This window comes from Hirundo rustica, chromosome Z, assembly GCF_015227805.2.
Source record: "Hirundo rustica isolate bHirRus1 chromosome Z, bHirRus1.pri.v3, whole genome shotgun sequence".
In the NCBI taxonomy this organism is placed as follows: domain Eukaryota; kingdom Metazoa; phylum Chordata; class Aves; order Passeriformes; family Hirundinidae; genus Hirundo; species Hirundo rustica.
In genome coordinates this window covers 8,380,525-8,404,143 of record NC_053488.1, presented here as the reverse complement: position 1 = coordinate 8,404,143, position 23,619 = coordinate 8,380,525, and the positions used below count along the sequence as shown (strand labels likewise).

The 23,619-nt window shown below is 38.8% G+C and overlaps 1 protein-coding gene across 5 annotated transcripts in view; it reads left to right on the top strand.

The window, feature by feature from the left end:
• MAST4 (microtubule associated serine/threonine kinase family member 4) overlaps positions 1–23,619 on the top strand; it is a 278,078-nt gene that overhangs the window by 247,923 nt on the left and 6,536 nt on the right. For all 5 annotated transcript variants that reach the window (XM_058423983.1, XM_040089245.2, XM_040089244.2 and 2 more), the window contains 14 exons: positions 2,323–2,531; positions 3,290–3,428; positions 4,424–4,556; positions 5,276–5,441; positions 8,720–8,821; positions 12,578–12,700; positions 12,944–13,056; positions 14,000–14,127; positions 14,230–14,462; positions 15,247–15,447; positions 16,697–16,926; positions 18,659–18,781; positions 22,111–22,247; positions 22,876–23,057. In XM_058423983.1, the coding sequence (XP_058279966.1) occupies positions 2,323–2,531; positions 3,290–3,428; positions 4,424–4,556; positions 5,276–5,441; positions 8,720–8,821; positions 12,578–12,700; positions 12,944–13,056; positions 14,000–14,127; positions 14,230–14,462; positions 15,247–15,447; positions 16,697–16,926; positions 18,659–18,781; positions 22,111–22,247; positions 22,876–23,057 (2,219 nt within the window). The remainder of the gene's footprint in view (positions 1–2,322; positions 2,532–3,289; positions 3,429–4,423; positions 4,557–5,275; positions 5,442–8,719; positions 8,822–12,577; positions 12,701–12,943; positions 13,057–13,999; positions 14,128–14,229; positions 14,463–15,246; positions 15,448–16,696; positions 16,927–18,658; positions 18,782–22,110; positions 22,248–22,875; positions 23,058–23,619) is intronic.

Genomic DNA, 23,619 nt, shown 5'->3' with positions numbered 1-23,619 from the left:
TGCTCTCCCTATTACTGTCGTTGTGTCATAGAATCCTTAAATTCAAAATTGCCTTTAAAATATACTGAAGATCACGGGCAGCATTTGATGATCAAATTGCTGCTGGCTGGGGTATAGTTTTCTTCATGAGGCTTGAATGCTGTTTGCTGCGGTTAATGTGACCAGAGGATATGAGAGATGTTAGACTTTTTTGTATGTTGAAGATCATTTAGAAGCACTTCGTATAGCATAAACAGTGTATGCACGTGTAAAAGCAAGAGAGACAATTGTGTTGCAGTTGTCTCGTGAGTCTGGTACATTTAAGCTAAACAGCTTTTTTTCTGAGAAACAAAAGAATACTACTGGAAAGTTACCTTCTTGTGACTGTAAGACTGAAGATGCAGTTTAGACAGCTGGGAAAATATAGCAGCATGTCCCAGATATTTGCAGGACTAGATAGTCTTTGGAACTTACTCTTTAATAATTTTTAAATATGTTAGTAATGATCTTGCAGATGTGTATGATCTGGAAGGAGGATTTATTAAGATGCTGTAATAAAATGTCGTGCTTCCTGTTTGCCTTTTAAGAGTCCATCTTGGCACACTGTCCAATTTGAAACTTTAGAGAAATATTTCTATACCAAGTCCTCAGTCAGTCCTTAGTTCATTCATGTAACTAGATTCTTTTGAAGGATGGAGACTTTAGGCAAGAATTTTCTACATGCCAGGAAGGCAGAGAGGGAATGAAACAGGTAAAAGAAAAGATATTACAGGAGATTATGAGACTGACAAGAAAAAGCAATAAATGAGAGAGGAAAAGCAAAATGCAAGGGGAAGAAAAGCGTGGGAGGGGCTTGTAAGAGTAAGAGTTGGAGAGAGAAGTGAATATGAGGGGAGCAGCAGGAAGAGTTGCAGGACACAAAGCATGGAGTCAGCAGGGAGGAGTACTGGGGCTGAATAACTCAGTCTGTATTCCAGCTTGGGAGGGGCAGAAGGCAGTGAGACTAAGTAGGAGGCACAAAGGGTGGGGTTTGTCATGGGTTTTGCCCAAGGTAGTTTTTACCTACTTTGATAATTGTGTAATGTCTTTTACCTGCCCCATGCTCAGACAAGAATGAGGGATTTATGAAAGCTTTTGGAATCAGTAAGAGAAACTATGCTGTCTAGAAAGTTTTCCTTCACAAAGGAAAGAAGTCCTAATTTTTTCCAGTGCCTACAATTTCAGTAGCTGTGTGAAATCTTTATAGAAATCGTAAGGCAAGTGTTATTTTTGAGTTTATGTAAATAATTGTATGTTGATAGTTGGACCTCATGGGGATAAGTAATTGAACTAAAAAAACTTCACAATTGAATCCCATTTCCTCCTGCTTTCCCCCTCTATTTTCTCCTTTAAGCTTTCTTTCCATAAAGACTGTGATAATTATATACTGGAGACGGCATAAGCATTAAATGCTATAAAGTAGATTTCAAGCAAGGCAAAAATGTTGAGGATTTGCCTCAAGAGATTTTGAGAAATGCAGCAGTAAAGTCCTTCTGAGTGCTTCACAGCAGGGTAATACCTCCTCCTTAGACCTGAAACACAGGAGAGTTGCCCAAGTGAGGTTTTCTTTTCTTTGCTTCCCTCACTGCAATGACTACCTAACCAAATAAACAGGAAACCTTGTTCCCAGCACCCCAGTGGAAATTCTGCAAGTCAGGATACCTATAGCCCCGCACGACCATGCAGTTCACACAGTGATCTTTGTTTGGGGTTACCTACTTGCGACCTTCCTCTGATACGGATCAGTGCTGATATCAGGGACTGAACAGGATCGAGAGATTTTGCATCTGGTAATGAGGAGCCACCCCTTTGAGCAACTTCTAAGCAACCTTCGTAAGAGACCTTTGATATGTTTTAAAATCTCCTGGACTGAGTCTGAGTCATAATTTCCTTTTCAGCACACCTACAGAATAAGCATTTGTCACAATCGTTTATAACACTGTGCCATAGCTAGATTTTGTATGTAATCCTTTGTTGATGGGAATGCCTGAAATCTGCTATGGCTAAAAGCATTTGCTGTTATATCTGCCGTTGTATTTGCTGTTGTTTGGGTCGAGGGAGGGGGAAGGGCAGGAGAGTTGTTTGTTTTAGTTTGAGTACTAATTTGTGTTGACCAAGATTCATCCTAGGTTTTAAACAAAATGAGATTTGTAGCCATTCTTTAATGTGAAAGACTACACTGAATTAAAAACAAGTATTTTTTATAATATATATACAGTTTAAAAAAAATTGAGTGAAAAATGTATTTTAAAATGCATTTTTAGTAGTAAACCAGACTTTTTCTCTACCATTCAAACTTTTCAGTGCGGTTTATTTTGTGAGACACAAAGAAACCAGACAAAGATTTGCCATGAAGAAAATTAATAAGCAGAATCTCATCCTCCGAAACCAGATCCAACAGGCCTTCGTTGAGCGTGATATCCTGACATTTGCGGAAAATCCATTCGTTGTCAGCATGTATTGCTCCTTTGAAACAAGACGTCATTTATGCATGGTCATGGAATATGTAGAAGGTAAAATTCTGTTCTACAGAGGAAGAAGAGAATTTCCTTACACTACAAAAGAAAAATAATCCGTGTGGTACTTAAATTAGAAGGGGCCCCCTGTGTGTCCTCCATACTCTGGCAGTCAGATTTAGGAAACAGATCCAGCAGCAAGGTTTTTGGTATTCTTGGGGTTTTTTTTCACCAGTCATTATTTTCCAGTAAACAGCTTGTAAAACACTTGTTTTCCAGCTATAAGGGGAAATAAGTGCTGTTAGAGTAAGTTCCTTATAGATTGTAATGAAAAGTGTGCTAGCATTCAAAGTTGGAGTGTGGAAATGTTTGCTTTTTGCTGGAGTTGAAATGTTCATTAGCAAGTGTTGGGGGATTTGTAGTAGTTATTTTTACAAAGAAAAGAGGAAAGAGGAGACGTTTTGAAAAGGTGCTAATGCTGAAGGACAAGAGTGGACAGAGACAGTACTGAGGAGATATCCAGGTATGGTTCTGTGGACTTCCACCACACCCCCAATTTATTGTTTGTTTGTTTTCTCCTTAGGTAGCAGTACGTTACTGGTTTTCAGCTGAATCCTTGTGGTGCTCCCTCCCAGCTTCACACTACTTCCAGTATAGTAGTTGGGGGGGAGGGTTTGCATGTTTGGTTGAATCATCTGACTAGAAAATAAAAATTTATGATTGCAGCTTGTGTTCCTTTCAGCATCGCATATGGTTTATACTGATACACCTCGGAATTTACCGACTAATCTGGAACATTTGTACTGTTTCCACAGGTGGAGACTGTGCTACTCTGATGAAGAATATGGGTCCCTTACCTGTAGACATGGCAAGGATGTACTTTGCAGAGACTGTTCTGGCCTTGGAATACCTTCATAATTATGGAATTGTACACAGGGACTTGAAACCTGACAAGTATGTGTATAGAATATAACTGAAAGAGGAATTTGAAACTGTACATAAAATATAAAAAGTTTAAACTTGCTTTGAATTATTTTTTTAATTTTACATGTTATGTAGATTCACAATTCCCTCACAATATTTGAATTTTCATTACTTACAGTTACAGAAGATGCATTTTTTTTCGAAAATAACTATTAAGAATTTTCTGTTTTTAAGATGGAAGAGGCTATCAGAGTAGCTAAAAAAACCACAGTATTTACTCTTATGGTTAGAATGGAGGGAAACACATTTTAGTCATTAGGAAATATTTTTTTTCTGAGTATACTGAAACCACTGATACAAAATATCATCTACTTGGCAGGGTATTTGCATGTTTGAAGACAAGATTGACCAGATGTGGAAATACCTCCTGTTGCATGGGTTTTAGGGGTTACTTTGTTTTCTGAGGGGGTTAGGGTTTTCAATTTCAATATCTAAAAGTACAGTGTTGCTCCTATACAAGTAAATTAACATTGCAGCAAGTAGCTGAAATACAAAGTATGGTACTTGCAACTCCATTAATCTTCTTCCTGTTTCACAATAAAGGAAAAAAGCAAGAATTGAAATCATGGGTGTTAATTGACAGTACCTTCATAGCATGATACCTTAGGACAGTATATTATTAGTTACTAACTTAATACTCTGAGTTTTTTTCCAAATGCATGACTGACCCTTCTTTTTACAGACAGAAAATGCTCATTTCACTTCAAAAATTACATGTAATCTGTTTTAGGTCTTTCACATGATAACTGATTGTTTACTTCTGATAGTAATAATAACAAATGTAAGACTTAGATTTTTAACCTGTTTATTCTGTACCAGTTAAAGTACTTCTTAAGGTGTATTTATAATTTTACAGTGCTAATGAAACATTTTCCTCTAAGTGTTATAATTCTAATAGTAATAACAATGAGAAGCACATAATGTTGAATTATATCACAGTGACTTAAAAACTTTCTGTTTTTCAGTCTGTTGGTAACATCCATGGGCCATATAAAGCTTACAGACTTCGGCCTGTCAAAAGTGGGGCTAATGAGTTTGACTACCAATCTGTATGAGGGTCACATTGAGAAGGATGCCAGAGAATTCCTCGACAAACAAGTAAGAAACAGCCTTTTTCATTTCTACACTGAGTTCACATGAAGTAATATTTTGCTAGAGGAAGATCTTGTAATACTGAATAAAACGTAATTATTTCTGCATTGGTGTTCCAACTGAATATGTCAGGTACTTTAATTGGTGCCCTGAAGATTATTCTAGGCTTTTTCCTTCTTACATTAAGATCTATTAGTAAGATTAACAACCTAATTGTGTGCAAGTGAATCTGTGAGAGAGACAAATGGAAACCTGTTTTGTAAAGAATTCAGAAGTCTCAGCAGAGTACTTGTGGAGCTCATTATGTGTTGTACAACCAAGGGTGCTAAAATCCGTGCTATGGCCCATTTCTCTTTAAGCATGCCTCATTACCGTTGCTTGCAATCTGTTCACTGTAAAAGTTACTTAAGCTAAAACCATCACAACTTTCATATGAGGATAACAATATGTTTTAAGTTAAATAAAATACTTGGCATGATGGATTCCTGTGTACAAAGCACAAACTGTCCTTTGCATGACAGATATGCAAATGTTGATTATGGTGCCTCTTAGTGTAGGTAGTTTGTTCTAAAAACGTAAGTTAATATGCAAACTCAGCAGACTAAACCCAACTGAATTCCAATTTTCCATATTTTCATATAAAGTTACATTTCAGGAATCATAAAGAATGTGATATCATTCAGTTGAGACTTGCTTGGCCATCATGCTTGTTTTCTTTCTTTTAGGTCTGTGGTACACCTGAGTACATAGCTCCTGAAGTGATACTGAGACAGGGTTATGGAAAACCAGTGGATTGGTGGGCTATGGGAATTATTCTTTATGAATTCCTTGTTGGATGTGTACCATTCTTTGGAGATACACCAGAAGAGCTCTTTGGACAAGTAATCAGTGGTGAGGATCATCACTAAAAAAAACAAAATCTGTTAATAGTAAATGTATTTCAGTTTTACTGATAGACTACACAATTTGCTTTCAAAGCAGTAACAATTAATTTAAATTAAAAGCTGAACTTACTGTATGTTGTTGCTGAGTACAGAAATTCACTGGTATAGAATCTAAGGGTTAAGCAGCACTGTTTAGAAGAGAGAAGCTATGTTAGTAAAAAAGTAGTGCCACTATGCAGTAGTGAATTCTGTCTTTGGTAAAGAAATTATGCCAGAGAAGAAACAGTTAAAATAAATTTGTGTAAATGGGAAAACGCCTCATGGCACAATAAAGAAATTACCAAAGATGTAATAAAATCCTAAAGCAAATGTCTCCCAGATAATAAATAATGAGAAAAAGAAGGAAACTAATTCAGTTCACAGATTGTTAATGATTTCATTGGTGATTGTTGGAGTGTAATGTTATTTCTGTAGCAGCTGTTATTCTTCCATTTAAAATTCAGTAACCTTTTAGATCTTAACCTGCAAACTGACCCTAAGTATTGTTATGTGTCTTGTGACAACACTGAATGATAATTAAACAGAATTGTTTACTATTCTACCTGCTGTTTACATAAATTTCCCAAATGCATAGATGTAGAGAGTCGCTGTTTATGACACAAGGTTAACAGAATGGCACCTCTGTTACTGAGTATTTCCCAGACTGTTTTATGGTCTGCTTAAAAAGTCCAATAGCTAAGAATGCATTTCTGGTTCTTCATTCTGTGAGAGTGCAACAAACCCCTTTTGTACTTAAGGAGACATTCGGTCATCATCTTTCTTTCCTCTATCTCTGAAGCTAAAAGCCAGACTTGCTTGTAAGCTGTTAAAATGGATGTGACATTTTATGTGTTCATAGATTTTAACCATGCTGTTTTCTTATGTAATATGCTGAGGCCTGAGTGGCAAGAAGAATCAACTGCTTAATTAACACAAAGCAGCAAATGCTGTCTGTTTTCTGGGTGCCCCATGGCTGTAATGCATGTTCATGCTTTATTTTCCAAATCAGATTGAAACTGCAGTGGATGCTGTAGGCAGGCAAATGTGGAAATAACTCGTGTTTTTATTGCGTTTCCAGACACACGCAACTGTGTTTTTATCCTTGTACTCCCTGACCAGGAGAAGGGGAGGGAATAGTCTTAAAATTATTGACAAAATTTGTATTTTAGGCTTCATTTTGCATGTGGCATGATTTTACCTTTTGTAAAACATATTGTCACGTGTTACAATCTAGCTGATACTTTTGTAAATATCTTCATCTGTTTGAATGTGTGTCATGGGTTGGCACAGTTCAGTTTCTAGTTGGGGAGGAATGTGAAGTGTTGCCTTGTCAGGACTTTGGAATTGTTTTAGAAAGAACAGGGACCTAGAGTAGCCAGGGGAAAGGCTGCTAATGGGTGGAACTGCACAATCTGCAAAAACTCCCAGCAGCTGCGGATTTGTGACATTGGGAGCCACAAGACTGTTTTTGTCTTGTGGCAAATGTCTCCATGGTACTCTGGAGACACTCCTCTCCCAGAGTAATGAAAGATTATGTTTAAATGGTGAAACTGACTGAAAATCACAAGTTGTGTCTCTCTATTGTAAGAAAGTTGTTTGTAAGAAAGTTAACAGTTTGTAAGGAGAGAGAACAGTGTTTTGAAGTTTCATTTTGGCGTCTTTTTCCTTTTTCCTTCTCCTTCTCCTTTTCTTTCTATTTTCAAGCTTAAGCCTGCTTTGCTTCTGATCCTCTCCCACAAAAAGAGGGTAAACACTAAGACCACTACACTAAATTTAGCAAACAGAATTTAGCCAACATGAAACCACTACATTAATTGGTGTTTCCACCTCGTTTCAGACTAAAACCACTACAATGTGTCAGTTTATCTTACAGAAATTATTTCTAGAAGCCTATTTGTAAACATCATCTATTCCCATTCACCCTCCCAAGACTGTTAGCTGGCTCAGTTTCTTGTTTTGATACTGATTTGTCAGTTGATTCTCTTTTATTTGAAATATCCTTACTTACTGAAATAATTCTTAGTATCTCTGGAAGAACTCTAGTTGGATGTGTTTCGTGTGCGAAAATAAATGATCCCCTTCTATTTGACTGTAAGAGCCATCTTAAGGAAGCAAACTGTAGCAAAAATTTTTTCTTCCAGTTTCTGTGAACAAAATCTACTGTTCTGTTTAAATATCTACTTTAAAATATTGCTGCCTCCTTTTTAATTGTAAGTTGCCTTTCCTGCCCTCAGGTTGTGTGTCAGAGGCCTCAGTGTAAACTTGGATACCTAAAATGATGAGAATTTAAAATATTGCTCCAGAAACAGGTTACATTTCATGTCTGTTTATATCAGTACCTTTCTCTAAACTTTGAAATACTAAGGTTAAACCTGCATTTAGCTTCTGATGATTATTTATCCAGTTATGATTATTTTATAGAAGATTATAAAATAACAACAGAATCCTGAAAAGCTTTCTGTATTTCTGGAGCTCCAAGTGTGCTGTTTCTCTGGTGCCAAAATCCTCCTACCTCCCAAGAAACTTCTGCAGATTTTTGTCTAAACCTGTACTACATTACATTTGTGAAGGCAGCTTCCACTAAAAAAATCAGGCAAAACTTGCTGTTTGTAGGCTGATAGAAAATTCATGTTCATACACCACATACCCTGTCTTTATTCCATGCATGGTTAGGTGCAGCTTGACATGAAGTATAAAAGCCATAGCAGTATAAGTCAATAGAGGGAGGTGGCATGGAAGTATGAGACTCCAGAAAAAAAGCTTCACGGTCATATATGTTCCCAGAGCACAGTCTGACACCTTGACCCTTAGTCGTGGGAGTAATGACTTCCAAGGAGTCCACTGGCATTAGAGAAGGAACACAGATGTGAGCAGCAACTGCTGGGTCAGGTCAGCAGTTGCCACCTTAACAACAGTTTCCATGCAACATTACCACGGTTTAAACCATGATTTGGTGGGGGAAGAGAAAGCATACAAGTTGTGCTAATATTTTGAAAGTTTTCCATGAGCCAAGCATTCATGTATTCTGCTGCTAAACGCAGTTTTGCATTAAATGATACTTCCAAAGGGAATGGGAACATGGTATGTGTATGCAGAGTGTAAAAATTAGAAATAATTGCTATGCAGCAGAGTAAGTTGAAAAAGTTGCTGTAACTCTGCTTTGCTGGTTAGTTACTTTTGAGAGCATTCGTGCAATTTGTGCTGGGATTGGACTTCAGCAATATCAAACAACTTTCTTTTTTTTAGATGAAATCAACTGGCCTGAAAAGGATGAAGCACCACCTCCGGACGCCCAGGATCTGATTACTCTGCTGCTTAGGCAGAATCCTTTAGAAAGACTCGGAACAGGTTAGGAGGCACTAATTTTAAATTGCTAATGTACTAGAAATAGCTTCTGTATTCAGCATTGGGAGCTTTTGTTCACCTGTTTGTTTTACTTGGGAAATACCTGTCATGCAGTATAACAGGCCATGATAATTTATAGATTCAGACCAGTAATATGAACCTAATGTGATGATGTCCATCCTGGTTTTTGTGGGACTTCCATGTGGTCATTTGTATTTACTCTTCTCCTAATTTGATAGCTATAACAGAAATTTCTCAAAAGACCCTCTTAGTTAGTGAATGGGGTTTCTTCATGAGTGTGTTGTTAAATGACTAAATACAGAAATCTAGGAGGGGAATCAATACACAACTTCCTTTTTCAGAAGTATCTTAACCTGGCAGATTAATTCCTCCAGTATTAGGGTGGGTGATGAGTACTCAAATTGCTTATTCAGAAATTACTGTCTGAGGTTGTGTGGTGAGAAGTCTTGTCATTTTCATTTATCAAGCACTGCTGCCTTGTATGAAAATGAATTAAAATAAAACTAAACATTTAGGAAATATTAAGACTTCCGTAGGCTAATGAAAGTACTATACATTTGTGTCATAGAGTTTATTTGTTGGTTGATAGACCAGGATATGTTTGGGAGTTTCTGTGAGAGGCAGTAATAATGTGTATGATTTTTAAGTGTTAATGTATGGGAACCCTAGTCACTGACTGCCATCCCTTTAGGCAAAGCAGTAGGTAAACACAGCAAAAAAAAGCCTCCTGCGTAAAAGAGCCCAAATGTAAAGGTATAGTCATATTTACAGTGAACACTGTATGCCATGAACAGAAATACATTTGGGATGCTAAGGAAACCAAGTGGGCATGTTGAGTCAGCATGAGAGTACTTGGCAAATTGCTCAGAAAACTGAGTCCAATTGTGCTGCTTTTTAGGGCTAATTAAAAAGAGGCTTTAGGAATCAGTTCATAACTGGCTTTATCACAGCTTCTCATGGGAAATGTGATTATAACCCAGACACGGAATACTATTGACGTGGTCCCAAATGACATATCTTCCTTCAGTGTCCTTCAAGGCATGATGGTGTGACTGACATTAATGAACTGCGTATCCCTCTAGCCTAAATGTCTGGGATCTGTCTGAACAACCCTTCGCCATAACTGATGGTCTAGACTAAGTGGCATCCAGCAAAGTTTATTGCTGTCCCTTTTCCCATGTTAAACAAGTTAGGATTGAGGAAGGTGTCATGCCCCGGTAGCTTCTCCACTTGATGCCTTCTCCATCTGCTGCAGAGGGCACAAATGCCAAAAGCAAAATTAAAATTCACAACTAGTTTTATTCCCTTAAGAACTCTCTTTCCAGGCATTGTTGTTTCTTTGCCAGGTTGATTTTTCTGGTAGACGTAGTGTTAATGCAAGACTGTTGACCTGTGAGAGGCTGGATCAGAAGTGGATTGCAGATTATGTGTCTATTGTTATACAGCTGGTGGAGAAAGTGAATTTGGTGAGATGAGGCTGGCTTAAATACTGACTGGTCAGTGCCACAATGTGAAGCACCTGTGGTGCTGAATTAGGAACTGACATCTTTAAAGCCTCTGGTTTAAGAGTTGGCAGTCTGAAGAAGGAAATAAGGTAGCTATTTCTTTGAAGCAGGGAGTTCAGAAACCACAACAAAGTTGTAGGATCTTTAAGTGTTAGAACCAGCTCATAAAAATGGAGGCTGCAGTGTGACAGGTCCCACACAGGCACTGAAAAATGACATGGTTTATGCCAGGCTCCACCATGCATTTCAAATTACACTCCTGTCTGTTTAATATTTATTAGCAAGCTGCATAACACTTCATGAAAATCACAATTGTTTATTTGCTCAGGAGACCTGAGTGGCAAAGGCAAGTTGTAAAAAGAGAGATGGACACTATTCTTATTTTGAGTAAGGAAAACAGCAGTAAAAAGACTTTTTTGGGCTTGAAGTGTCTGGTACCAATCAAGAATTATGCAATTCTGATGTAATATCCCATTACTGTGCTCAAAAAAATACTCACTGCTTAGCTACTGGCTTATGATGAGATGTGATTTTGGTCTGCTTTGGGAAGATTTTGGGATTCTTTGAATATTTCCCTGTTGCAGTATGAAAAGCAAAGAACCCAGTCTAGAAATCTTAACACTGATTTAGAAACCAGTCCTGGAGATTTCATCTTTTCTCTCTGTAGCCTTGATGTAGATAAGTATGCATGCTGTATCAGTGTGCTGAGTTGACCCTGGCTGGCCACTAGGTACCCATCAAGTCTCCACCCTCCTCAGCTGGACAGGAGGAGAAAGTATGCCAAAGGCTCATGGGTTGAGATAAGGACAGGAAGTTGCCATGGGCAAAGCATGGGCAAAGCATACTAAACTCAGGGAAGTTTATTTAATTTATCACCAATTAACACTACTGCTTTACTTCCTCCCTCCAAGCAGTGTGGGAGGATGGGAAATGGAGGTTGTGGTCAGTGCATCACTTGCTGCCCCTGCTGCTCCTTCCTCCCGACACTGTTCCCCTGGTCCAATGTGGGTCCTTCCCACAGGGTGCAGTCTTCAGGAACAGGGCGCTCCATCCTGGGTCCCCCATGGGGTCACAAGTTCTGCCAGTAACCGTGCTCCAGCTTGGGCTCCTCCCTGCCACAGGTCCTACCAGGGCACTGCTCTTGGCACAGGCTTTTGCATGGGATCACAGTCTTCTTCAGGGATCCACCCTGCTCCACCGTGGGGTCCTCCATGGGCTGCAGTTGGATCTCTGCTCCACCGTGGTGCTCCATGGGCTCGGGTGTAGCTGTGTCAGCATGGACTGCACCACGGGCTGTAGGGGAGCCTCAGGTCCAGTGCCTGGAGCTGTTTCTGCACTGAGTTTGGTGTCTGCAGAGTTGTTCTTCTCACCTGCTCTTCCTCTGATCATCTGGCTGCTGTTCCTCTTCTTTAATACATTACCCCAGAAAACGCTGATGGCCTGACAGTTGGTCCATCTTGGAGCCAGCTGGCAGTGGCTGTGTTGGATATAGAGGAAGGCAGCTTCTCACAGGAGCCACCCCTATAGCCTTCCCACTGCCAAAACCATGCAACATAAACCCAGAAAAAGCTGGCAGCAGATCTTGCTGCTGCAGGTTACTTGTTCAAGTTTTAGAACTAGGCGTATGTTTATTAATGACATCATTTTCTACCTTCCCAGGACAAAATTTCCAGTATTTCATTGTGCTCTTACAGTTGTTTTCTAACTTTAAAGTAGTGTAATAATTTAAACGCACATTAAACGAGCAGGCAGTAATAAATAAGAGAAATGATAGGGTATTTCCTATAGAATTGTGTATTACTGTCATAAAACACTGAAAGGATCTCTTAAGTCAGCAATAGCATTTATATTGAGCAACTATTAAGACTCATTCTATATTACTTTATGACTTGTACTTACTCACCTAGTGCACGTAATTATATTTGTACAACTACATATGATGATTGTGACTAATGTGTAGCTAACAAGATTCGTGCATCCGGAAAAACAAAAATCTTAAAAGAGGGAGATGATAAAGCAATAAACTGCTTAAAGAAGTGGCCAGAACAAAACAGGGCAGGGAGTATTTCTGACAGGTTTAGGACAGTCTAGTGGGAATGGGTAGTAGATGGTCATGTATTCAGCCATGACTGTGGCTTTCCATGATTATTTGCATTGTTGGCTGGGTGTTTAGTTCATTTAATGTCAGAGGACTTGGTACAGTTTGCTCAGTCTTTTCCTCTGGCTCCTCCAGGTGGTGCCTATGAAGTAAAGCAGCATCAGTTCTTCAGGAGCCTTGACTGGAACAGTCTGCTGCGGCAGAAAGCAGAATTTATTCCACAGTTGGAGTCCGAAGATGACACAAGTTATTTTGACAGTAGGTGTTTTATGGTATCAAAAAAATTAATGAACTCCTTGGTTAAGTAATCACTGTCTTTGACTCTTGCTTACTGCTTTTAAAATCTCCTTTATCAGAATTACTGGCAGCTTGCAGTTTCACTGGTGAATTGACACTTCATCAGAAGTAATTTTAAGAATAAAACTAGATTTTTATTTAATAGGAAAAATTGGTATCCATTCTTCCTGATAAATTCAGATATTTTATTACTCTTGTTTGTAGCTCGTTCTGAGAAATACCATCATATGGAAACTGAGGAAGAAGATGATACCAATGATGAAGATTTTAATTTAGAGATAAGGCAGTTTTCCTCATGTTCACACAGATTTTCGAAAGTAAGTAAAAATTTCTGTAATCTTAGTATGTATTCTTCTACTTTTGAAATCTTTGGAAATGTTAACTATAGAAGGGATATCTAGGACCTTGTTTTCTTAAGAAACTGTGAAGTTAACTGAAATTGAGCAAGAACACAATACCATTAAATCAAAATATGGGAAGGTTGTGTAGAAAAATTACTTCTTGAATCTTTAAGATACTAATGGAAAATTATATATATATGATGGTATTTTCTACAGAAGATTCTTCATAGCATAACAGAAAGTTTCAAGGAAGCATTTTGTTAAATGCTAATACATGTTCTTTAGATTGGTTTCTTTATACGCAGTTTTCATGTTGCTCCAGCTGTGTCCTGGAAATCTTGTAGGTCATAGCATAAGTATTGCAGTACTACCATGTAGTGGGTATTAATTTAATGGCATTCAACCAAGGGAAAAAAGCAAGGTAACGGCTAGCATGTGCTCCAGTCATGGAGAAATGTAGGTTTGAGGGAGTGATCTGAATGCTCTGAATTGAAGGTAAAACTGCCCCAAACGTAGTACACTCTAGTAGCTGACATGAGAGCTAATTATAGCTGATCAGAGATCTGTAGGAGCAGAGTGGACGTGCTCAGGCAATACAGTGGAGGGTGGATTGGCAGGAAATGATGGAAGAGAACACCCAGGATTTTGGCTTTACTGTCTTGGTTCACATTTTGAAATGAGGAGAATTTATAATGAAAGAAGCTCTATTTGTGTGCCCATACGTGAGGAGCCAAAAAAGCATTTTAAGAACGTGAACTATTGGAAATTTGAAAAGCTTCAAGAAGCTTGAAGTTTGCACTCTGAAATACTATATAAGCATTTAAAATCATAGAACTGTAAATCCTGCATATCTTTATTTTTATTTCAATTTTGTCAGTGATGACTCTTTTCTTTGTGTTTTTGGTTTTTTTTTAAATAGGTTTTTAGTAGTATAGATCGAGTCACTCATATTCAAGGTGAAGAGAAGGAAGATGCAGGAGACAAAACAAAAAGTGTAGCATTGCCTTCTGTGGAATCTTTAAGCTGGAGTTCAGAATATTCTGAAATGTAAGTAGAAGGATGTTCAGCACGTCATCCACATCCTGCTTGCTGGATAGCAGGCCTCCTCATTTCATTAACTGCATGAGAGTTTGCTTATTTTTAATGCAGACAGCAAGTATCTACATCCATCTCATCTGAGACTGACAGTAGCCGGCAGCAGCGCAGTTCTGGTTTGCTTCCGAAGTTGTCTGTATCAGCCGAAGGAGAGCACGATGAGTCCACCAGCTCACGGGGACCCCGGGAGGAGCAGGAAAAGTCTGCATTTGTGAGCGATGAAATAGTGCAAGACGAACCTGAAGTAACAACTCCAGCAAGTACAATCAGCAGCTCCACACTATCAGGTAGTTTGCAGTGGGTGTCTTGACTGATGATACTACAAACAGTTTCAGACCACCTTCTTGTCACAGTAGCATTCCTAGATTTGGAAGTCATGCATTTCAGAACTGCTTTTAAAAACAGCTGTCCCAACAGAGCTCTGGTTTGGGATCAGATCAAATCTAACACTCTGTACTGCACATTGCGTGGTTTTAATTAAGACTTCTCTATGATGTACAACTTTTCAGAATTGAGAAGATTTTCTTTGACTTGTGCAAGTCACTTTGGTTATTACAAATCTAGGAGGAAGTGTTGCAAACCATTCTCAGTTTAATTAATTTTGAGCATCATCTCCCTGCTCAAATTCTTGTTGCATTTCAGTAGACTCTAGGGCCTTAGTTTCTTATCTACACATCTACCAGTCTTCAGCTTACTTCTCTTTTGTACCTCACTGAGTTTTTTTCAAGATACACCCTTCTGTTCCCAAGCCCTTGGTTTCCCATGAAGTCTATGTTTTTCTCCCCTTCCCTCCTTTCTGTTCCTGAAGAAAAAAAAAAATTCCTCAGGGTCATCCATCTCCTTCCCTGGTCTAAAACCTTGATGTTGAGTGTGCTGTATCCCAAGTCTCGCTTGCTCTCCCCCAGTTACATGTGCTGGCATTAACACAGCAGTTGCAGTGATAACTCAGACTCTGATCCTCTTCTTACACTTGGCCAGTTACACTTAAGAGTAATTCATTTTTTCTGTGGTCCATTAGCAAAAGAATATTCAGTTTTCCTTCAATGTCTTTATCCCTTCTTCTTTGTACAGTTGGCAGTTTCTCAGAACACTTAGATCAAATAAATGGAAGGAGTGAGAGTGTGGACAGTACGGATAACTCCTCAAAGCCAGCTGGTGAAGTTGCATCTCACATGGCTCGACAGCGATTGGAAAGCACAGAGAAAAAGAAGATCTCCGGAAAAGTCACAAAATCCCTTTCTGCGAGTGCTTTGTCCCTCATGATCCCAGGAGGTAGAGATAAATACTTTTAGTTGAAATGTTAATGATTATGAAAGGCTTATGATGCAAATGCAAGATTCTGTGTAGTCCAGAATTGATCTGTGTCACTCTCTTTTGTTTCTCTTGTTCACTTGCATGACTAGTCAGTGCGATCTTGTCAGCAAGTTAAGGTGCTCACAACTACAGCTGAGGGGATGTCTCTGACAGGAAAAAATGCAACTTAATGGTGACTACCTTGTTTCACCTTGAGCATGCACGGCAGGATGCGAGTTCAGTCCTTGGTCCATCCGACAGTAGCGTTGTAGATCAAATTTTAACTAGCTTAAAAAACAGATGTTTGTTAAAGCAGCACATGACTAGTACTCTCTCACCTGCTGTAAGAAAAGCGGATAAACAGGAGAGCAGTGTCACAAAAAAAGAAATAGCATGGAGCCTCCTACTTGTACTACACTGACTTAGATCAAGTGCTCAAAATTTGAAGCCAGACATAATGCTATAACTGGACATATAACAGTCATATTGAGTGTTTTCCCAGGAAGGATTGGTACTTTGGTTTCTTCTTCAAAACTGAAGTCCAAATCGCTGCAATTGTATTCAACATTTGCACAAGCATGAGCACATAGTGCATTCAAAACTGTAAAATAAAACATAGTTGGAATTGGTATTGGTAAAATAAAAATAAGTTGGAATTGTGGTCTTTACATGATGTAGCAGAATGTAGCAATGGAGCATTGTTACAAACATTGAGTTACTGCCCTAGGTACCCAGTAGATATTGTGGTTTAATTGCAGTAGTCTTTATCTGGTTTTATATATAACTGAAAGCAAGAAAACAGCTAGCAACTTGTTACGCATTGCTGGATTGCTCAGGGAATGATTTTGAGTGTACTCATAATAACATTTGCTACCCTGCTCTGATTTTCTTTTCACCAATGTTTGCTAGGAAGAGGCTGAGAATTGTTCTTGCGCAGTTAGCAATGAGTGTGTTTCCTGTGCAAAATGAAAAAACAGTCTACATCTAACAAATTAACTCTTGCATTAAACAACACAATTTACACTCCAGAGAAAAGAATAAAGTTCTAATACCTTGTTGAACTTCGCATTCACTAATACGCACACCAGGCGAGGAGGAGGTGAAGAGGTGGTTTAGACAAAGACAAGGATATCTTAATACAAAGATGATGTTTTAATACAAAGATATCATTAAACTAAACAAAATTTCTGTGTGCTCAGAGGGTAATAGGCAGATTTTTTTTTTCCAGATGTGTTTGGTGTTTCTCCTTTGGGAAGTCCTATGTCTCCTCATTCTCTCTCGTCTGACCTTTCATCATCCCGAGATTCATCTCCCAGCCGTGATTCATCAATTGCTGCTGCAAGTCCTCATCAGCCAATTGTAATTCACAGTTCAGGAAAAAAGTATGGCTTTACCATCCGAGCAATCAGGGTTTACGTAGGGGACAGTGATATCTACACTGTGCACCACATTGTTTGGGTAAGATAATACATGTTTTCTCTCTGATTCATGGCCACAGAATACTGTGATGATGAATTTGCTTTTTTGTACTTGTGGTATCTCTTTGTTGACAATTACTGTGTAAATTGAAATGATATTCCAAGCAGTTTTTCTTAGACTAAAATTCTGCCTGTACACAAGAGCAGTGTTGCCTGTAGGGAGGACAACAAGTCATCTTTGGCAGAAGCATTATCTATGTGTGATGCTGAACTTCTGCAACTTCACTTTAACTTTTGGCAAGTTTATCGGTTTTGAAAAATAGTGTCTTGAGTTCAGTATGTGTTGTAGAAGACCAAAGGCTTGCTGCAGACCCTTTTTGATTTGGGTTAGGATCTGCAAATGTAGGAGGTTGTAAAGAGAAATTGTTCAAAAGCAGGTGGGTTTCCTTAAACTGCATCAATTTAGGGATTCATGAAAGTCAGCAGTATTTTTCTAGGCACAAGTAAGCTGATCTCAAGCCCTGATCTTTTGTGTAGAAATGTGCAGATTGTTAGGAATTGTGAATACTTTTGAGATTTGTGTGGCATAGGAAGAAGATTGACTGTCTTGAATAAATCATGTATTTTTCATCCTCTCTTCACTATATAGTGAGAGAAAGGCTTAAGCAATTCTTTGGTTATTAGCCTTCTTACTAGTAAAATAATTATATATTTATTATATAAATATACATATATATACGTACATATATATGCATTTATTTTATAATTTATGTTGGTAACGAATTAGGATTTTATATATTGTATAAATAGCGCATACGTAAACAGTGCGTGTATATATAAATTATTTCAACTACCCTAAAAAAACTATTAAAAATTTATCAAAACACTCTAAGTTTTGTACAATGCTTAGTTTTAAATTTGTATTGTAGATTTTGAAGTAGCAGTGCTGATGTAGTGTATTACTCTTTTTTTATTCATACTGTTAACCCCTTAGACCTATTAATCCATCAAGAACATTGAATCTGGAGACCTGGGCACATTTGGTGGATAATGGAATAAATTTAAAGAAATAATTTCTTGACAATAATGTAGCATCCCAGCAGTGAAAGGAAGGGGGGAAACGGTACATTGCAGTAAAAGTTAAACCTTGGAGGGTTTTTTACCTATTGTAAGTTTATTGTTTAGCCCTGTTAGCACTGTAGTCTTCAGCAGTGTCTGCATGACCTAAAAAACTCATTTAAAAATACAGTAAATTATTTAAACTATTGTAAAATTATTTTCCAATTCCGTTTGTTTTGGTCCCTGGTCACTTTTGTGCTGCACCAACCCCTCAGACAGGAAGCCTGGTGAATTTGAACCAAATGGGAACAATCCTTAACCATATGGGAGAGTTAATTTTTATTGTGATTAGAGTCCTGCATGTGACCATGACCTTAATTATATTAGCGTTTCTCATTGTCAGATGCTAAAAATCTTCACTCGGTTCTGAAATTTTGCAGTGGGTAGTGAAGCACCTCTTCTTACCATGCACAAAAACTCCCTGTTTTACAGAGCTTACTTAATACCCCTAACAACCAGCAGTGTTTCAGTGAGCTTTGAAACCATTCCAGGCCCCACCTAAATATGAAGTTTGAGTAAGTAGGGGATGGTGAAAGAGCTGAGCCTATTTTTCTTCTTTTCTTCCCTTATATAACTTAGTCTCTGTAAGCTTCTTCATTGCCAACTGGTTTGGAGTTCATTTTGTGTCTGTTCTCTTCCTCTCTCTTTTTCAGAATGTGGAAGAAGGAGGCGCAGCTTACCAAGCAGGTTTAAAAGCTGGAGACCTGATTACCCATATCAATGGAGAGCCAGTGCATGGTCTTGTTCATACAGAAGTCATTGAATTGTTGTTAAAGGTAACTCTCAGACAGCTGGATTACTAAAGTGATAGCTGTTTTCACCAACAATGGTGGGGTTATGTTTGTTTTCTTGAGATTAGTTACCAGATTTTATTGTTCTTAGAAGAGCAAACTCTAAGCTGCTATTGCCACAGATCTGGAGAAGGGCCAATGACTTTCATATATTGTGCTATGATTTTGGTTTCTCTGCCATAGACTGGCACTGATGCAGAAACAGCTGAAGTAAATTTGAGGCAATGACACAAAGAGATGTCTGTGTCTCAAAAAACCTGACCTTTTCAAACATTTTCTCTAATGCCTACATCTTCCTCAGATAATTCAGGCTTTTGACAATGATGGTTTTTCTCGTTTTTCTTCTTTAAAAGTGAAATCAGTGAGCAAAAATAAAAACAAAGAATAATAAATATTTCTTTGCCTGCTAAACAGAAGAGGTTGCCTTGGGGGCCCAAAAGGTTTTTTTTTCATGTATATCCAGGCGTATCTGACAGAGCATATTCAATTAATGAAATTCTCATCTTGCAGCTGGACTTTAATGAATAATTTGTCACATTTTTCTCTTGTGGAGTTTTCTGAATTCTATCCTATTAGAAAATCACGGTTTTTCCATCAAACAAACAAACAAACCCCCCGACTTATATTTTCTCTGTATATTCTCATCATATCTTAATTTTTCATGTAATCTTTTCAGTGTAAGCTAATGTAGGCCAGAATTACTTTCGACAGCTGTATATTTTCTTCCTATATTATTAACAATTTATAGTGTTACATGTAGAGCTCTGGCTGTCAAAGTGAGTAGTCAGTAGTAAAAGAAGTAAAAAAAAGCACTGAAAAACAGTGAGATGATGGGAAAATAAAAAACTAAAGAAAAATGCAAAATACACTTCAGTCTTCATCTTATTTCTCTGAAATCAGGAGGAACTTCCAAGTTTTCCAATTTTGCAAGAAAATTGTAAGAGAAAGTTCTGTGACATAAGGCAGTCAGCTGTGCACTCATTTTCTAGGTCAGATGCAGAAAAAGAAACATGACAACCCTGCTCACTACTTACAAGAGTAAACTCAAAACAAGGGATCATTGTTTATCCATAACTTCATTTGTTGGGCTGTATCATAAATTAATTTGGACTAGTGCAATTTCCTTGAACGGAAGTTCGCTGTAGGAGGATAGAGTGCTGAGCAGGAGGTACAGATTTTTAAAACATAAGATCAGCAGGAAATGCCTGTATTTTTTGAGTCATGTCTTTGTGCAATCAATGCTAAAAAACTTAGGTTAGTTATACTTGTTAACATTTTTGAACAAGATAGAAATGTGTTTGGGGACTGACAATGGAGATTTCATTTTTCTCTTCTTTTTTATTATTGTAATAGTTGGTGTCCTGAGATGTGAATGGACCACTGTGCAATGACAGCTGTTCATTTTGGGAAAATCAGGTGTTTCTGTAGAAGCGTCTGTCTTGAAATTTGCAGTCTTGGTTAATTCTTGGTGTCCTCCTGTCTAAGCTACAATTATTGGAATTACTCCTTGTCTTGGAGCTTGAATGGAGGAAGTTACAAAATGCAGAAAACTTTGAGAACTTCCCAGTCTTTATTTACTAACCATGCCTGGCAATGTCTGCATAGGGTTCCCTGCAAAAGCACCTCTTACTCTAGAGCTCCTTCTCATTGTATTTGCATGTATGGTTGTAGTGGTTTTACATTCTGTTTGCCAAATTTAGTGCAGTGGTCTTAGTGTTTACCTTCTTTTTGTGGGAGAGGATCAGGAGGAGCAAAGCAGGCTTAAGGTTAAAAATAAACAAATAGTTTTATTAACACACACTAAAATCATGGAAACAAAAAGTTGGGAAAAAAAAAAAAAAAACCAACTAAAAACCCAAAATGAAACTTCCAAACACTCTTCCCTTCCTTTAACAAACTGTTAACTTTTGTACAAACAACATAGAGAGACACAACCTGTGATTTTCAGTCAGTTTCACCATTTAAACATAATCTTTCATCATTTTGGGAAGGAGTTTCTCTAGAGTCCTATGGAGACATTTGCCACAAGACAAAAACAGTCTTGTGGCTCCCAATGTCACAAATCCGCAGCTGCTGGGAGTTTTTGCAGATTGTGCAGTTCCACCCATTAGCAGCCTTTCCCCTGGCTACTCAGGGGCCTCTCAGTGTATCTGGGGTACCGTTTAAGAATGCTTCTTCTAGTATAAAATAAGGATTCTCTTTTTCAGTCTCTAAAATTGTCTCTATTTCAAACGAATTAGGAACCTTCTTTTACTCCAGGAACCAAAGGCTTTACATCACTTTCTCTCTAAAATCATCTTTGTCTTAAAGGTTGAGACCTCATTTTACCCCAGGAGCGAGGGGCTTTAAGATTTCCACTTAAATCTCAATCATATCCATCCTCAGCTTTGACTAGAACCAGCATTCCCCCAAACAGCATTAAGGTGTTACAAGAAACAGTTCATTTCTCCATAGTTTACACCAGAGAAGTCTGGTTACAAATGTCCACTTCCTCAATCCTTCCTTTCAATAATCTTTATTAGTTTTTTCACTCTTGCTCCACTGACTTCATGCTGTGCCTTTTCTATGTCCACTCTGTCTCTTTCTTCTCTCCCTCAGGGAAGGGTTAGGCCTTGGAAGCTTCATCTTGCCAGGAAAGGATTCAATCTGCCCAGGCCTGCAGTGGCCGTGTGATTTTTGTCGGGCAGGGGCAGCAGCCTCTCTGCCGCTGCAGCTCAGATCGGCCGGGCTTTTCTCTTCTACCCTTTTCTTCTCCGCTTAGGAATCACCGGAGGAGGGGAGGGCAGAGCTCCGCCCGCCCCTCGGTGACGGTTGGGGCGGCCCCGGCCCAGCCGGGCCCACGGCTGCGATCAGGGCCCGGCGGAGATCCCTCCCTGCCCCGGGGCTCCGGGCAGGTTTTAGAGGAGCCGATGTGAAGCTGCAGCCTCTCCTCCGCTGCCGGGAGCTGGCGGAGCCCGGCCGGGCCTCGGGGCCGGCTCCCCTCAAGGCGGGGAGCAGCAGGCCCCAACTCCGTGTTACCCGCTCGGGGGCCAGGAGGAAAAAAGCTGACCTGAACAAAATCGGGGTTCATACGGGTACTTCCCAAAGTCTCATTCAGTATTCTCAGTGGTCAAAGCAGACGTCAATATCCCAACCTAGCTTCTGATATGTCCCTGTGCTTTCTAAAAGAACTCCAAGGTCCCAATGGGGAAACACTCTGCATTTATCTTTAACTAAAAACTAAACTGTGCCAACCCAGGACAGGTGTAGATCCAGTTTAAGGCAAAGTTGTATTGTACTGCTCACGCTTAAAGCATCTTCCTTCATTTTGGCAGAGTGGCAACAAAGTCTCAGTAATGACAACTCCTTTTGAAAACACTTCCATCAAGACAGGACCTGCCAGGCGGAACAGCTACAGGAGCCGAATGGTTAGGCGCAGTAAGAAGACCAAGAAGAAGGAGAGCTTAGAGAGGTGAGTAATCCTTTGCTTTCGCAGTGAAGGCATTTCTTTGTTCGTGTGTGTGTCTGTACATAACAGTAAATTTAAAATATTAATACAGTTTTCTCTCATATTCTGTATTTCTGCCACCTTTTCTTTTATTCCAAATCTTGTTTTGCCTAAACTCTGCTAAAATAACCTCTAAAAATAATGAATAACTGAAGCTGCATCTTAATTTGGCCTAACGATAAAATTTTACACTTGGTTAATTAAACTTTCTAATGCTAATGCTTATAAGCGTTTTTAATTGGATACGTTCATGCTTATTTTATAAATATGTTGCTAGTACTTTATAGGTATTTCTCCAGTTTTGATAGGTTGCTACATTAAGAAAATAAAGATTTATAGTCATAAAGAGGTAATTGTTCTTTTGAAATATAGTGAGGAAATTTTAATGTGAATAAAATTAGTTACAGTGTCTATCCCACCTGCTAGCATATCAAGATGTTTTCTAAACTTCACAGGCTGCAGTGCGGTTTGTTTTCATGTAAAGATACTTACTACTCTCATGGTGTCAGAGTTTTGCAAGAGTTTTGCCTGTGGTAATAGTATCTTCTGTGCACCTTAACTTAGGATTAACGCTGTGTTTTTCTCACACAAGGAGAAGATCTCTCTTTAAAAAGCTGGCAAAGCAGCCCTCACCTCTTCTTCATACAAGCAGAAGTTTTTCCTGCCTGAACCGATCACTTTCTTCAGGAGAGAGCTTGCCTGGGTCTCCAACCCACAGCTTATCTCCTAGATCTCCTACGCCAAGCTACCGTTCCACTCCTGATTTTCCATCAGGTGAGTGGAGAGCAGAGGAAAAGGACTGGAAGGGTACTGTACATTTTGTAAGCCCCCACAGATCTGATGTCCTTTCCTAAGAGCAGTCAGCTCTGACAAGCATCTCTTTTCTGTATGGAAAAGGGAAAGAGATTCCTGACACAAAACAAAAGGCGTTTTTATGATACAGAAGCACCTAAAAAGCGGTTGTCTCTTAAGTTTATCCTAGTGTTTAAATCTCAGTCCAGTGGCTGAAAGTTGAATAATAAACAGTCCCAGTTTGCAGCAAAAGAGAGAATTTTTCGTAGGAGAGGCTACATGATAGAAGAGTGAAACGGAGGTAAAAGTTGCTACATAATAGAACTAAGGTGGCACTCATGAATACAGGTTTATTGCTGAAAAGATTAGCTGAGTGCTGAAGTACATATCTCTCTGATTCCTAAAAGCCTGCCCCTTTTTCCTTCTTTTACTTCTGTCACAATTGTAGTGTGTACTAGAATTGACTGCTATTGTACAGTCCCTTGGCAAAGGTAAATTATCTGGAAAGCCTTGGTCATTGCTTTGAAGTGTCAGAAAGCATTAG